The following is a 14,650-nucleotide window of genomic DNA, read 5'->3' on the forward strand; positions in this document are numbered from 1 at the left end:
GCTCTCTGCACATTTCACTTTCAAAAAGCAGCAGCGTGACCCAGTGGACATCGCATCAGTTTGGAAGTCAGAAGGACCTGGGTTCTAATCCCAGCTCCACCATCTGTCTGCTGCCTGACCTTGGGCGAGTTACTTCACTTCTCCGGGCCTCAGTTACCTCATCTGAAAAATGGGGATCAAGACTGTGAGCCCCATGTGGGACAGGGACTGTATCCAACCTGATTAGCTTGTATCTACCTCAATACTCAGTACAGCGCTTGACACACAGTAAGCGCTTAACAAATGCCATTAAAAAAGGTTTCATTCAAGAGCCCTCTTGAAATATCTTCCATGGTCCCATCCCTAATGGCTTCCCTTTCCTCTCAAGGATTCAGTCTGCTGCAGAGTCACTCTTCAGGAGGAACCGGGAGCAGGGACGAGAGCTGACGGTTGGCTGAAGAACTCCTTCCACATTTTAGAAATGCCTTGCAAAACAGTGGTTGTGGAGAAAGAATCCTTCCCAACCTGCACACTTCACTCTAATGGAGAAGCAGCACGGCTCAGGGGAAAAGTGCACGGGCTTTGGAGTTAGAGGTCATGGGTTCAAATCCCAGCTCTGCCAGTTGTCAGCTGTGTGACTTTGGGCAAGTCACTTAACCTCTCTGGGCCTCAGTTACCTCAACTGTAAAATGGGGGTTGACTGTGAGCCTCCTGTGGGACAACCTGATCACCTTGTAACCTCCCCAGCGCTTGGAACAGTGCTTTGCACATAGTAAGTGCTCAATAAATGCCATTATTATTATTAATGCTGACCTACTATCCTTTGATCTTGTCTATCTCACTGCCGATCCCTTGCCCACATCCTCTTTCTGTCCTAGAACTCGCTCCCTCTTAATATACAACAGACCACCACTATTCAACATCTTTTTAAAATTACATCTCCTCCAAGAGGATTTGCCCTCTAAGCCCTCATTTCTCCTATTCCTTCTCCCTTTTGGGTCATCTGTGCGCTTTGATCTGTACCCTTTAAGCACTCTCAACCCCACAGCACTTAAGTCACTTTACCTGTATATATGTATATATGTTTGTACATATTTATTACTCTATTTTATTTGTACATATTTATTCTATTTATTTTATTTGGTTAATATGTTTTGTTCTCTGTCTCCCCCTTCTAGACTGTGAGCCCACTGTTGGGTAGGGACCGTCTCTATATGTTGCCAACTTGTACTTCCCAAGCCTTAGTACAGTGCTCTGCACACAGTAAGCGCTCAATAAATACGATTGAATTGATCGATACAGGCAATCACTCCCAACGGCACGAGTCTGGATTATCATTGCATTACTACTGGTGCTACTCACGGTAACGACGATCCGTTGTCTACAAAACACATATGAACTTGTACTACCCGGTATCCGAATACCGACTTCAGATTCGTGTAGTGCTTTTCTCGCAAGCGTGTCTGAAATCAACTATGGCTCCCTTATTTCTTTTATTCTGAAGCTGGGTAAGAGGGAACTCTCTCTCTCTCGGGTCTCAACCTGACATGTCCCAGGAAATCACAAGATGCAAATCTGAAATGTTTCAGAGAACTGAGAGTCGAGAACGTTGGGTGGTCTAGTTTTGGTTCCACCTACCTGCTGGGTGACCTTGGACAAATCTCTACACTTCCCTGAGCTTCAGTTGCCTCATCTATAAAATGGGGGTGAATTACTAGTTTTCCCTCCCCCTAAGACTGTGAGCCTCATGTGGGGAAGGGACTCTGTCTGCTCTGATGATCTTGTAACTTCCCCTGGCGCTCAGTACAGTGCTTGGCACCTAGTAAGTGCTTAACAAATTAAATTATCATTATGTACCCTTGGCCCAACTCAAAGTGCCATGGCCTCACAGGGAGCATCAGAGCACCCTCAACATGCCTCTGTAGGATGGAAAGAGTCAATGACTGGAGTTTAAGGGTAAAGCAAGAATTATAGTTATGACTTTTCAATTCTATTACTTAACTGGCACTACGCAGAAGTGACAGTATTGTAAGGATGGTGCACAGGGAAGCAGCGTGACCTAGTGAAAAGTACACGGACCGATTAGTGAGGGGGACTTGGGTTCTAATTCTAGCTCCACTACTCATCTGCTGGGTGACCCTGGACAAGTCACTTCATTGTGCCTCATTTACCTCAACTGTAAAATGGGGATTCCCTCCTACTTCGATTATGAGCTCCATGTGGGACAGGAACTGTGTCTAACCAGATGATCCTGCATCCATCCCAGTGCTTAGCTCAATTTCTGGCACACATTAAGCACTTTAATACCATAATAATTTTTTATTATTTCAACTCAGTCTTGCGGAAGCTCATATAACATTCTAAAGGAGAACTGCTGGAAAATTAAGGAAACACAAATAATGTCTTGTTTTTACTCTGCACCCTTCTCCACAGACAGTATTTCTACCACCTTGACTTCACACTGTTCCTTTCCTCCAATGAAGGCTTTTCAAAACACTTTCCCCACAACCTCATTTAGCTCTCATTCCCCTGGGCTAACAACTTAAATGTTTAAATTCAACAAGGAAAATAATAATTGTTGTGTTTGTTAAGCACTTACTATGTGCCAAGCATTGTACTAAGCACTGGAGTAAATCCAAGTTTGAGAAGCAGCGTGGCCTGGTGAAAAGAGCAAGGGCCTGGGCGTCTGAGGACCTGGGTTCTAATTCCAGCTCTGCCACTAGTCTGCTGTGTGACCTTGGGCAAATCACTTCACTTCCTCTGTGCCTCAGTTACCTCATCTGTAAATGGGGATTAAATTCTACTCCCTCCTAGACTGTGAGCCATATGAATGACAGACACTGTGTCCAACACAATTATCTTGTAATAATTATGGTATCTGTTAAGCGCTTACTCTGTGCCAGGCATTGTGCTAATGCTGAGGTGGACACACGCAAATCAGGTTGGACACAGTCCCTGATATTCTCAAGTGCCATTTTGCATAATAACAATAATAATGATGGCATTTGTTAAGCACTTACTATGTGCAAAGCACTGTTCTAAGCACTGGAGGGATACAAGGTGATCAGGTTGTCCCACGTGCGGCTCACAGTCTTAATCTCCCTTTTACAGATGAGGGAACTGAGGCCCAGAGAAGTTAAGTGACTTGCCCAAAGTCACACAGCTGACAATTGGCAGAGCCGGGATTTGAACCCATGATCTCTGATTCCAAAGCCCGGGCTCTCTCCACTGAACCACACTGCTTCTCTAATAATAATGGCATTTATTAAGTGCTTACTATGTGCAAAGCACTGTTCTAAGCGCTGGGGAGGTTATGAGGTGATCAGGTTGTCCCATGGGGGGCTCACAGTCTTAATCCCCCTTTTACAGATGAGGGAACTGAGGCACAGAGAAGTGAAGTGACTTGCCCAAAGTCACACAGCTGACAAGTGGCAGAGCAGGGATTTGAACCCATGATCTCTGATTCCAAAGCCTGGGCTCTTTCCACTGAACCACGCTGCTTCTCTAATAATAATGGCATTTATTAAGTGCTTACTATGTGCAAAGCACTGTTCTAAGCACTGGGGAGGTTATAAGGTGATCAGGTTGTCCCACGGAGCGCTCACAGTCTTATTCCCCTTTTACAGATGAGGGAACTGAGGCACAGAGAAGTGAAGTGACTTGCCCGAAGTCACACAGCTGACAAGTGCTTAGTCCAGTGCTTGCCACATAGTAAGCACTTAACATAAAAAAGTCCCTGCCTCAGGGACAAGAGGTGATGAATCCCCATTTTACAAAAGAAGAAACTGAAGCATAGAGAAATTAAGTGACTTGCCCAAGAACCACAAGTCATCAACTTCCCAAGCCAGTTTTTTTTTAATTTTCCTTTTACCAGAACCTTTAAACCCCTACTATAGACAAAATCTGCCCATCTCTTTGGCCTCGCTGATCAGGGGATCATCTCCCTCTCTGTTCCAAACTTACCACGGAAGGATTTAAAACGAAACAGTGCCAAGTAGGATTCAGGACTGGCACAACGAGACCATTGGGCATGATGGGGGGAAGATGACATCTTAAGAGCAAGAACTGAAGGAAAGATGAAGCATTGCTGATAAACCCGCTGCCTCTACAACAGTGGGCTTCAAGCCATTCCGCCTCAGGACCGCTTCAGCTGAACAAAAGTGCCTACAGAGCCAGTTAGATGGGGCAGGGGGGGTTACCGTGCCAACCCTCAGCTCCCAGCTAGACTCCTCCAAACCCACCAGCAGCCTCCCCTTCTAAGAATAGCTCCAGACCTGGGTGCCAACTTTTCCCTCTGAGTGTGGGGCAGAAAGGGGACAGGGATTTTCAAAGGGCGAGAGAATAATAATAATGATGATGGTATTTGTTAAGCCCTTACTATGTGCCAAGCACTGTTCTAAGTGCTGGGGTGGATACAGGGTAATCAGGTTGTCCCGTGTGGGGCTCAGACTTTTAATCCCCGTTTTACAGATGAGGTAAACTGAGGCACAGAGAAGTTAGGTGACTTGCCCAAGGTCACACAGCAGACAAGTGCCAGGGGTGGGATTAGAACCCACGTCCTCTGACTCCCAAGCCCGTGCTCTTTCCACTAAGCCAGGTGGGAGGGAAAGGTCTTAGCTGCCACTTTGGGAACCTTTTCAAGCCTGACTGAAAATCTCTAGGTCTTTTCCGAGAACTGGGATGAGGGTGGAGGTCCAGTTCAAAGAGTACATTTTGCTCTTGCGGCGCACCCGATATTTATTATTTGATCATTTTGTTAGGGCCGCACAATAGGTATCCGGGGGGGCGGGAAGGGGGGGGCCCTGCTTGCTCTAGCCTAGAAGCTGAAAAAGTAGGGGGGGAACCTAAGGACAAAACTTTTATTTGCAACATAATCAAACCCACTCTGGATTTCATGTCTGTAACAGAGCCTTCTGATGTGGCATCAACTGAAAAAGTCTTTCTGTTCTGAATCAAAGAAGCTCCACCCCTTGGGTAACATTCTTGCTTTTCCAAACAACGCCGCTTTGAGGATCGAGGACCGAGGAAAGCGGGCCCCGCTGGCAAACCCTGGAAGGAAAGGTCTACGATGGGCACACCAAGCTGCAGTCAAAACCCCCCGGGGGCACCGGGCTGGTTGAGTCATTTACTCTCGGGCAGAACAACCACGTTTTGTTCGCAGGGAGTCACTGACGTTTTCGGTTAGGAATTGATTTTGGTCAGAGTGCTCGTGACAGCACGCAGAAACGTTTCCTCGGGGGATCTTCCCATGGGATTCCTGCCTGAATGATATTCTCACAGGACTCGCCGTGCTATTGATTAAGATACGGTGGGAATTTCACAACTACACTTTCTAGGTAGGATGGCCTAAATGCAGAGAAAGGAATGAAAGCAATCTGCTCATTTCCCACTCAGCCTCTCTAAAAAAACTTTAGCCTTATTCCCTTGAGACCGTAAGGTCATTATAGACAGGGAATGTATCTGCTAATTCTGTCATACTGTACTCTCCCATGTGCTTAGTAGAGTGCACAAAGTAGGCACTCAATAAACACTATTTATTGATTTGATTATTCTCTGGGGTCCCTGGTGCCTGTGCCACTCAATAAACACTATTTATTGATTTGATTATTCTCTGGGGTCCCTGGTGCCTGTGCCCCCCACTTACATTAGACAGATTGGTACCCCAATAATTAGGATAACAAGGAGGAGAGGTGGGGATTGGAGAGCCCCTGTCCCTCATGGTGAAGCAGAGAAAATGGGACTGGGGGGCCAGGGGGAGGGGAGAAACAGGGGACTTTTAGACTGTGAGCCCACTGTTGGGTAGGGACTGTCTCTATATGTTGCCAACTAGTACTTCCCAAGCGCTTAGTACAGTGCTCTGCACAAAGTAAGCGCTCAATAAATATGACTGATTGATTGATTGACCACCACCTGGGCAGCTGCAACAGAGGCCAGAGGCTCTGGCGGGGGGCGGATGGGGGGCGGGCAGTGAAAATGTGGGAGCCAGAAGAAAGGGAGCAAATGATGAATAACATGGCAGCCTATCACAGATGATAAAAGTGAGAAACGACTTATTCCTAAAACATTTTGCCCCAAGGATCACAGAACATCGCATCAGGTGCACACAGGCCTCACGCTCACCAACGTTCTGCGATTGGCTTCGTCTTACAACCATCTGAAAGAGCTGAAAGTATTAAAGACCGGTCAAGAGACAGAGACAGTCAATTGAACTCAGGGTGCCTTGCTCCCAGGTCTTAGAGCCACATACTGTATGTCCTGTCACGTATACCCTGGAAAGGAATTTTTCATAGAGAAATGTTGGGTGAGAGTGGCTGGGGTACAATTAAGTAGCTGAACGAAGAACTCTTACCTTAAGCAGAGCTAGATTAAATGGTATATCAAAAAGTGAATTGACAGTGAAGCAGTTGTTCATCAGGGTAGCCTACACCATTCTGCGGTCTCGCCATTCCACATGGCTTTCAAAGGTTGGGGTCAGAGCTAGTTTCGGGAGCTGAACATTAGACGGAGCCATCATTTTGGGCCCTGCCCGTCCCTGTGAGCGGCGGAGACCTCTGTCCCCACCCCAACCCCAAGGGCAGAGATTCAGAGGACATGTCCCTGTCGCAGTAAAGCTGACCTCTTGCAGCCCCAGACGGCAGGTGAGAAAGTTTGGGCAGGGTTGGGCCCCTGTTCAATCTGGGGAGATGGAAGACGGTTTAAGGAGCGCCAGGAGGTTCTGCTCTTTGAACTGAGCCCCCTTTCTCCCTGCCCTCCCCCCTCTTATCTTTGGCTGGGAAATGTCAGCTTGCCTGGGGCTTCAGAACTTGAGCCAGCCCTGTCACACATTCCAAGACTAAAGAAAGCTACCAGACGGGGGTTGCTATCAAAATGGGGGGGGGGGGGGGGGGGTGAGGGGTGGAAGACCCCTGGATCAGTACCACAGTCAAGTCTATCTTTTCAGCTCATAACCTTTTTTAATTCCTGCTCGCCCTTAATTTTCTACCCTACCTGCAACCCTGGTGTGAAGTTAGAATGAGTACTGGGAAGTTTTGAGGTGCCTGCCATACTGTGGGAGGTAGACTCTGGCCCCTGGTCCGGAAAGGCACGACTTAAAGCCCAGTCATTTCCAAGCAATGCTAAGCCAAGTTGGGGGGAGGGAAGGGGGAGAGTAACCCGAGTCTCTTTCTCACGGAACTGACACAGAGGGGCTGTGCGGGAATGTACCTGCTGGAGAACCTTCCCACACTCTGGCTCGTTGAGAGAGACTAGTAAAGGCACGTCCCATCCACTCCCCAAATATCTGAGCTGGCAACAACCAAAGATATTCAGAGATCTCTGCCCTGGGACAATAGCTTCTATCAATCAAGTCGGGTTCTCACGACTCTGCGTCAGTGCCCTCGTTTCGCCCGGCACAGAGCCGCGTCGCCAACCCGCGTCGGAACTTGAGAGAGGGAAACAAATGTCTCGGCCCAGCGTCACACATATCGGGCGGGACGTCGCTACCGTTGCTAAATCGAATGACTCCATCGATACAAGAAAGCAAGCAGGCATGGGCCCGGGAGCAGACGGGCATACGATTTGTCCGAGAAGCGCAGAGTTGTCTGTTGGTTCAAATCAATCAATCAATCAATCAATCGTATTTATTGAGCGCTTACTATGTGCAGAGCACTGTACTAAGCGCTTGGGAAGTACAAATTGGCATCACATAGAGACAGTCCCTACCCAACAGTGGGCTCACAGTCTAAAAGGGGGAGACAGAGAACAGAACCAAACATACCAACAAAATAAAATAAGTAGGATAGAAATGTACAAGTAAAATAAATAAATAAATAAATAAATAGAGTAATAAATATGTACAACCATATATACATATATACAGGTGCTGTGGGGAAGGGAAGGAGGTAAGACGGGGGGATGGAGAGGGGGACGAGGGGGAGAGGAAAGAAGGGGCTCAGTCTGGGAAGGCCTCCTGGAGGAGGTGAGCTCTCAGCAGGGCCTTGAAGGGAGGAAGAGAGCTAGCTTGGCGGATGGGCAGAGGGAGGGCATTCCAGGCCCGGGGGATGACGTGGGCCGGGGGTCGATGGCGGGACAGGCGAGAGCGAGGTACAGTGAGGAGATTAGTGGTGGAGGAGCGGAGGGTGCGGGCTGGGCAGTAGAAGGAGAGAAGGGAGGTGAGGTAGGAGGGGGCGAGGGGATGGACAGCCTTGAAGCCCAGGGTGAGGAGTTTCTGCCTGATGCGCAGATTGATCGGTAGCCATTGGAGGTTTTTGAGGAGGGGAGTGATATGTCCAGAGCGTTTCTGGACAAAGATAATCCGGGCAGCAGCATGAAGTATGGATTGAAGTGGAGAGAGACACAAGGATGGGAGATCAGAGAGAAGGCTAGTGCAGTAGTCCAGACGGGATAGGATGAGAGCTTGAATTAGCAGGGTAGCGGTTTGGATGGAGAGGAAAGGGCGGATCTTGGCAATGTTGCGGAGCTGAGACCGGCAGGTTTTGGTGACGGCTTGGATGTGAGGGGTGAATGAGAGAGTGGAGTCGAGGATGACACCAAGGTTGCGGGCTTGTGAGACGGGAAGGATGGTAGTGCCGTCAACAGAGATGGGAAAGTCAGGGAGAGGACAAGGTTTGGGAGGGAAGACAAGGAGCTCAGTCTTCGACATGTTGAGCTTTAGGTGGCGGGCGGACATCCAGATGGAGATGTCCTGAAGGCAGGAGGAGATGCGAGCCTGGAGGGAGGGGAAGAGAGCAGGGGCAGAGATGTAGATCTGGGTGTCATCAGCGTAGAGATGATAGTTGAAGCCGTGGGAGCGAATGAGGTCACCAAGGGAGTGAGTGCATATTGAGAACAGAAGGGGACCAAGCACTGAACCTTGGGGAACCCCCACAGTAAGAGGATGGGAGGGGGAGGAGGAGCCTGCAAAAGAGACTGAGAAAGAACGACTGGAGAGATAAGAGGAGAACCAGGAGAGGACGGAGTCTGTGAAGCCAAGGTCAGATAACGTGTTGAGGAGAAGGGGGTGGTCCACAGTGTAGGGGGTGGTCCACAGTGTGGTTCAAAGACGAGGTTGTGACGGTGAGACTGCTCCCCTAAGAGCGAGGTACAAGCGAGAGAGAATCTTGGCACACTGGGCCTGTGGAAATGTAGTCAGGTGCCTTTTCGGCTTCTTGTCATTCAGGGTGAGCTTTGCTCAGACCCCAGTGGCTGAGAAAAAGGACTCTCTCTCCCGGCCGGACATGAACTTCTTTCACAGCGATGATTCGCCCCAAGCCATCCACACTCTCTCATCTATGGCTCCTGGGCCCAGACAATGGACGGAGCATTCTTTCGATGAAAACTCCACAGCTACCGGGAATGCCAACCTAAGGAGTTAGAGTTCTGCCAGGCCTAAATCTACCGGGTTTTGCCAGGAGGGAGGAGAACCTTTAATCAAGTCACAGACAGTTTTGCCGCCGTTGAAGGTTTACAGTGATTTGGGTGCAGGGGGGAAAGGGGCGGAAGGCACAGAGCCTGGTTTTACCCACTCCATGTTACACGGTCGCTTGGTGGGGAAAAAGATACGAGAATTGATGGTTAGCTCCAGGGGGTGCCGGGCTCCCGAGACCGTGAGGGGTATCTGTGGCACTCCCTTACCTTCAGCATCCACTGGCACGCAGCCTCCCCTAGAGAAAGGCCAGAAGCGAGGGTCCCAGCCTCCCCCTGCCCCGTCCCAGGCGCGGATCACAGTAAGACAGTGCCAATGTGTGTCTTCTCTCACCTGAAGCCAGAGGACGGATCCATTCTTTGCTGTTTAGATCAAGCCTCCAGAGGTCATTGAAGGCAGCATTGCAGCTGCTCTGGGTGCAGCCTCCAAACACATACATGGATTGATTGGCATCATAGTAACACGCACCTAGAACATAAGAAAACAAAATGAGCACCAGCGGCTTCTCTGGTTGCCCCTCAAATGGGGCAACTCAATTGTGTGCATAGCGAAACTGCTGCTATTAAGAAAATCAAATAGCCTCATAAAGAAAATATCGAAAGCAGGGGGAAGACAGCTTTTTTTGTTGTTGTTCCTACAGACTGATTACCTAGGGGATTGGACCAAAACCCAAAAAGAACTACTCTCTCAAATTAGCTATGAATGTTTCATGACTTCATCTCATTTAAATTCAAGTGGGTCACACACAATGAAGTCACCCACTTGCATCTAAGCATCCCAGGAACCGAGTACCAAGACCCTCAAACTATCATTTGTTTTCTAGACTGGATGGTGGTTTTGGTTCTGTCACTAGCTTGATGAATGAGGCAATTCACCTTTTCAGACCTCAGCCTGCACTTCCCCTTCGACTAGAAAAAAAATGCAAAAAATAATAGGAGCCTGCCAATCATTTTTAGGAACCACTGTAGAGGCTTGCCCGGGGTCAAAAATCCGAAGTCCTGAGCCCAACCTGCTCCAGAATGACATGAGCTTCCATGCCTCACTGGCCGGGTCAGGCCCAGAATCCTGCATTCCCCTTCTGCCCAATCTGGGTCAGAATTTGCCCCTGCTTGGCCCTGCCCTCTCCCTGACTTTCCCATCACTGTAGACGGCACTACCACCCTTCCTGTCTCACAAGCCCGCAACCTTGGTGTCATCCTCGACTCTGCTCTCTCGTTCACCCCTCACATCCAATCCGTCACCAAAACCTGCCGGTCTCACCTCCGCAACATTGCCAAGATCCACCCTTTCCTCTCCATCCAAACCGCTACCCTGCTGGTTCAATCTCTCATCCTATCCCAACTGGATTACTGCATCAGCCTCCTCTCTGATCTCCCATCCTCCTGTCTCTCCCCACTTCAGTCTATACTTCACGCCGCTGCCCGGATCATCTTTGTGCAGAAACGCTCTGGGCATGATACTCCCCTCCTCAAAAATCTCCAGTGGCTACCAGTCAACTTACATATTCAGGCAAAAACTCCTCACTCTCGGCTTCAAGGCTCTCCATCACTTCGCCCCCTCCTACCTCACCTCCCTTCTTTCCTTCTACAGCCCAGCCCGCACCCTCCGCTGTTTACCTCCTCACTGTGCCTCGTTTTCACCTGTCCCGCCATCGACCCCTGGCCCATGTCCTCCCCTGGCCTGGAATGCCCTCCCTCCACACATCCGCCAAGCTAGCTCTCTTCCTCCCTTCAAAGCCTTACTGAGAGCTCACCTCCTCCAGGAGGCCTTCCCACACTGAGCCCCCTCCTTCCTCTCCCCCTCCACCCGCCCTGCCTCCTTCCCCTCCCCACAGCACCTGTATATATGTTTGTACAGATTTATTACTCTATTTTACTTGTACATATTTACTATTCTATTTATTTTATTTTGTTAATATGTTTTATTTTGTTGTCTGTCTCCCCCTTCTAGACTGTGAGCCCGTTGTTGGGTAGGGACCATCTCTGTATGTTGCCAACTTGTACTTCCCAAGCGCTTAGTACAGTGCTCTGCACACAGTAAGTACTCAATAAATACGACTGAATGAATGAATGAATGAATGAATGAATGAATGAAATGGAGCTTCGGGAACACAGCAAATGAATCGAATCCAAACAGAACCGGAAGCAGGCACCTGGGCCTCATTTTGTAACCTTCATGACCTTTCCACTGTCCACCCACAGCATGAAAAGACTATGTGTGCCATACACAGTGAACTTTCCACTCCTACATATATTACAATATAGCTTTTACCTTAAGAAAATACTAGCACAATGCCAGGTCTTTGTTCTACTTCAAAAGATTAATAGTCTCGTCCTCTCCCGTTTTCCTCTGACCCTATCCTCCTCTGTCACTGTTATCAGCTTCCTGTTCCTGGGGTTGAGGTTGTAGCTTCCTCAGCCTGAGGTTTCTAGGGTTAACGGGCCCCTGGGATGTTTCTATTCCTGCTCATTTACCCCTAAGATTCTGCTGATTCTGCTCCTCCAAAGTAGGAAAGAGAGGCAGCATGCCTTAGTGGGAAGAGCTTGGATCTGGGTTCTAACCTCAGGCCTGCCATTTGCTTGCTGTGTGACTTTGGGCAAGCTGCTTAACTTCTCTGTGCTTCAGTTTCCTCATCTGTAAAACACTTCGACACTTCTCGCTCTTCCACGAAGGAGAGGGACTGTGTCCAACCTGATTATCTTGTTTCTACTCCAGAGCTCAGTACAGTGCCTGGTACATAGTAAGTGCTTAAATACCACCATTCTTCTTACCAGGCACGCTATTTGTATAAAGTACAATATGAGTTAAAGGCAAAGTGAAGTGAAGTGATATTTAGGACTGTGGTATTCTAGAAAAAAAAACCCTGAATTGATCAACTTTCAGTGGAAACGCACAAACGTTCGGCCAAGTGTATCCCTGGATTGTGTTACTTGGCAGTAACTGCCCCAATTTTCCCACTGCTGGGCCCTCTTCCTCCAGTTGGCAGGTCCCCAGTCTGAAGAGGTTTTCTACCACAGGAAGAATGGGGGCTCCAGCCTTGGGGGCTTTGGTACTCCCTGATGGCTTTGGTGCCATTAAGGGTGCAGCCTTGGGAACCACCGTTTCAAAAGGTCAAATGATGAGATGCCTGTTGCTTTTTCCCTTAAAAACACCCCACTTACACTCCCTGCCTAAGGGATCTGGGTGCCTAAGGGATAGAACTGAAACCTTTTCATTTAGGTGCCATACCCATAGAGTACTCGTTACCTACAGTGATGACTTTCTGGTAAATCTAGAGCGCGCATTATGGACCTTGGAAGAAACCTTGATGCAGAAGTTCCTAATAGAGCACTGGTGGAAGGACAGGGATAATTGATGGAAAGAGTCCAGGCCTGAGAGTCAGAGGGCCTGGGTTCTAATTTGGCTCCACCACATGTCTGCTGTGTAAGCTTGGGCACGTCACTTCACTTCTGTGCCTCGGTTACCTCAGCTGTAAAATAGGGATTAGGACTGTATCCAACCCGGTTAGCTTGCATCTACCCCAGCGCTTACTACAGTGCCTGGCACATGGTAAGCACCTGACAAGAAGAAAAAGAACCTATAATGGGGAGCATCGTTAGAACACCAGCATTCAGGAACAGGTACCGTTGGAAAATAATAAACATTCGGGACTCAGCAAACCTAGGGCGACAGGGGATTTAAAGTCTTCCTCCACCTTCACTGAAGTACGTCTCATAGTTAAGCTCTCCTTTGGATTGGTAACTGCAACCCATCAAAAATAAATGTGAATTTCTGGGTTTCAATAATAAGAGTGCAGGGCTGTGTCCATTGCTCAGACACACAGGCACCGGTAGAGATAAACACAGACATCATCATTCACGTACAATTAGGCTAAAACAACCAGTCAGGGGTCAAATCAGAAAAGGAGGAAAAAGAGGTGGAAGAGAGAACCAGAGACTCTTGAGAACTAGCACCGCAGATTTGATCACCAGAGAAAACATTTTTAAGCAGCTGACTAGAGTATATGACATTGCTTCCAAATTTATTCTGACCTCCAGCACCCTTTATTCCACTTCAGGAAGAGAGCAGGGAGAGACTTCATTTTCACTGATCAAACACCAGTGACCCAATTTTTTTTTTTTACCTCCAAGAAATGCTGGTCATGCGAATGACTTTTCGTGTGAGCGAGCCCACCCAATGCCCCAGTGAGGAAAGTGTCACTAGGCAGCGTGAATTAGAGGTAATAAAAGCAGCACACTGGGTCATTTACGCACAATCTCTTCACTCAGCAGGGGGAAGCAATGAAACCCCTCTCCTTTGAGGAGTGCCCTATTATCTGACCTGTGGCTTGTCATGCAGATCCCCTGCTTCCTCTATTCAAAGTCCACAGAAAAGCCAACAGCTGCAACTGAATGTTCATGGCACACTAGCTGACCACACAACTCCAACTTTCCCTCGGCAGATTTGAAACCGATCTCGACACAGCTTTTAGACATCACCCGGTGCTAAACCAATTACAAACCTGTCCCGACCATGTATCCGATCTCCACAAATTCCTCTCCCTCTAGTCTTTAGACAATTCATTTTTGAACTCTATGGTGTTCGATTTGACACGGACTCCGTAAGCTACACTGTAGCCTGAAATAGGCCTTCACCTACCCAAAATGACTAATATGAACAGAAAAAATTCCATGAGAGGGGCCAAATTTTGATCTCGGCATAACTCTCCTAAAAGCAATAATGGAATAACGGGGTGAGGCTGAATTTGGAAGACACCACACAGCTTAAGAGAATGGCTCCTTGGATGATGATGATAATAATAATAATGGTATTTGTTAAGCACTTACTATGTGCAAAGCACTGTCCTAAGCGCTGGGGGATACGGGGTGATCAGGTTGTCCCTCATGAGGCTCACAGTCTTAATCCCCATTTTACAGATGAGGTAACAGGCACAGAGAAGTTAAGTGTCGTGCCCAAGGTCACACAGCTGACAATTGGTGGAGCCGGCATTTGAACCCAAGACCTCTGACTCCCAAGCCCACGCTCTTTCCACTGAGCCATGCTGCTTCTCTGGATCCACACCTAGCCTCCAGAAACAGACTTCAACGCGGAGCCGGCCAAACCGAGGCAGTGGTTTTCGAGATGCGGCCCCATTATGTTTCGGGAAGAACAGGAGGAGATTTCAGGTCTACTCGCTGGTTGAAACAGGACTTGACCCCAGGTCACCAGAAACCCAAAGCAGCTTCCCACATCGTGAAAAACCTTAATTGGATATTCGGGCATAGGAGC

At 48.5% G+C, this 14,650-nt stretch overlaps 1 protein-coding gene across 1 annotated transcript in view; it reads right to left on the bottom strand.

Moving 5' to 3' along the window:
- The window catches only part of FBXO42 (F-box protein 42), a 114,423-nt gene that overhangs the window by 40,061 nt on the left and 59,712 nt on the right, over positions 1-14,650 (bottom strand). Inside the window, exon 4 of the mRNA XM_038746416.1 lies at positions 9,716-9,850. Coding sequence (XP_038602344.1) covers positions 9,716-9,850 — 135 coding nt within the window. The remainder of the gene's footprint in view (positions 1-9,715; positions 9,851-14,650) is intronic.

The sequence above is a fragment of the Tachyglossus aculeatus genome, chromosome 5 (genome assembly GCF_015852505.1).
Source record: "Tachyglossus aculeatus isolate mTacAcu1 chromosome 5, mTacAcu1.pri, whole genome shotgun sequence".
NCBI lineage: Eukaryota > Metazoa > Chordata > Mammalia > Monotremata > Tachyglossidae > Tachyglossus > Tachyglossus aculeatus.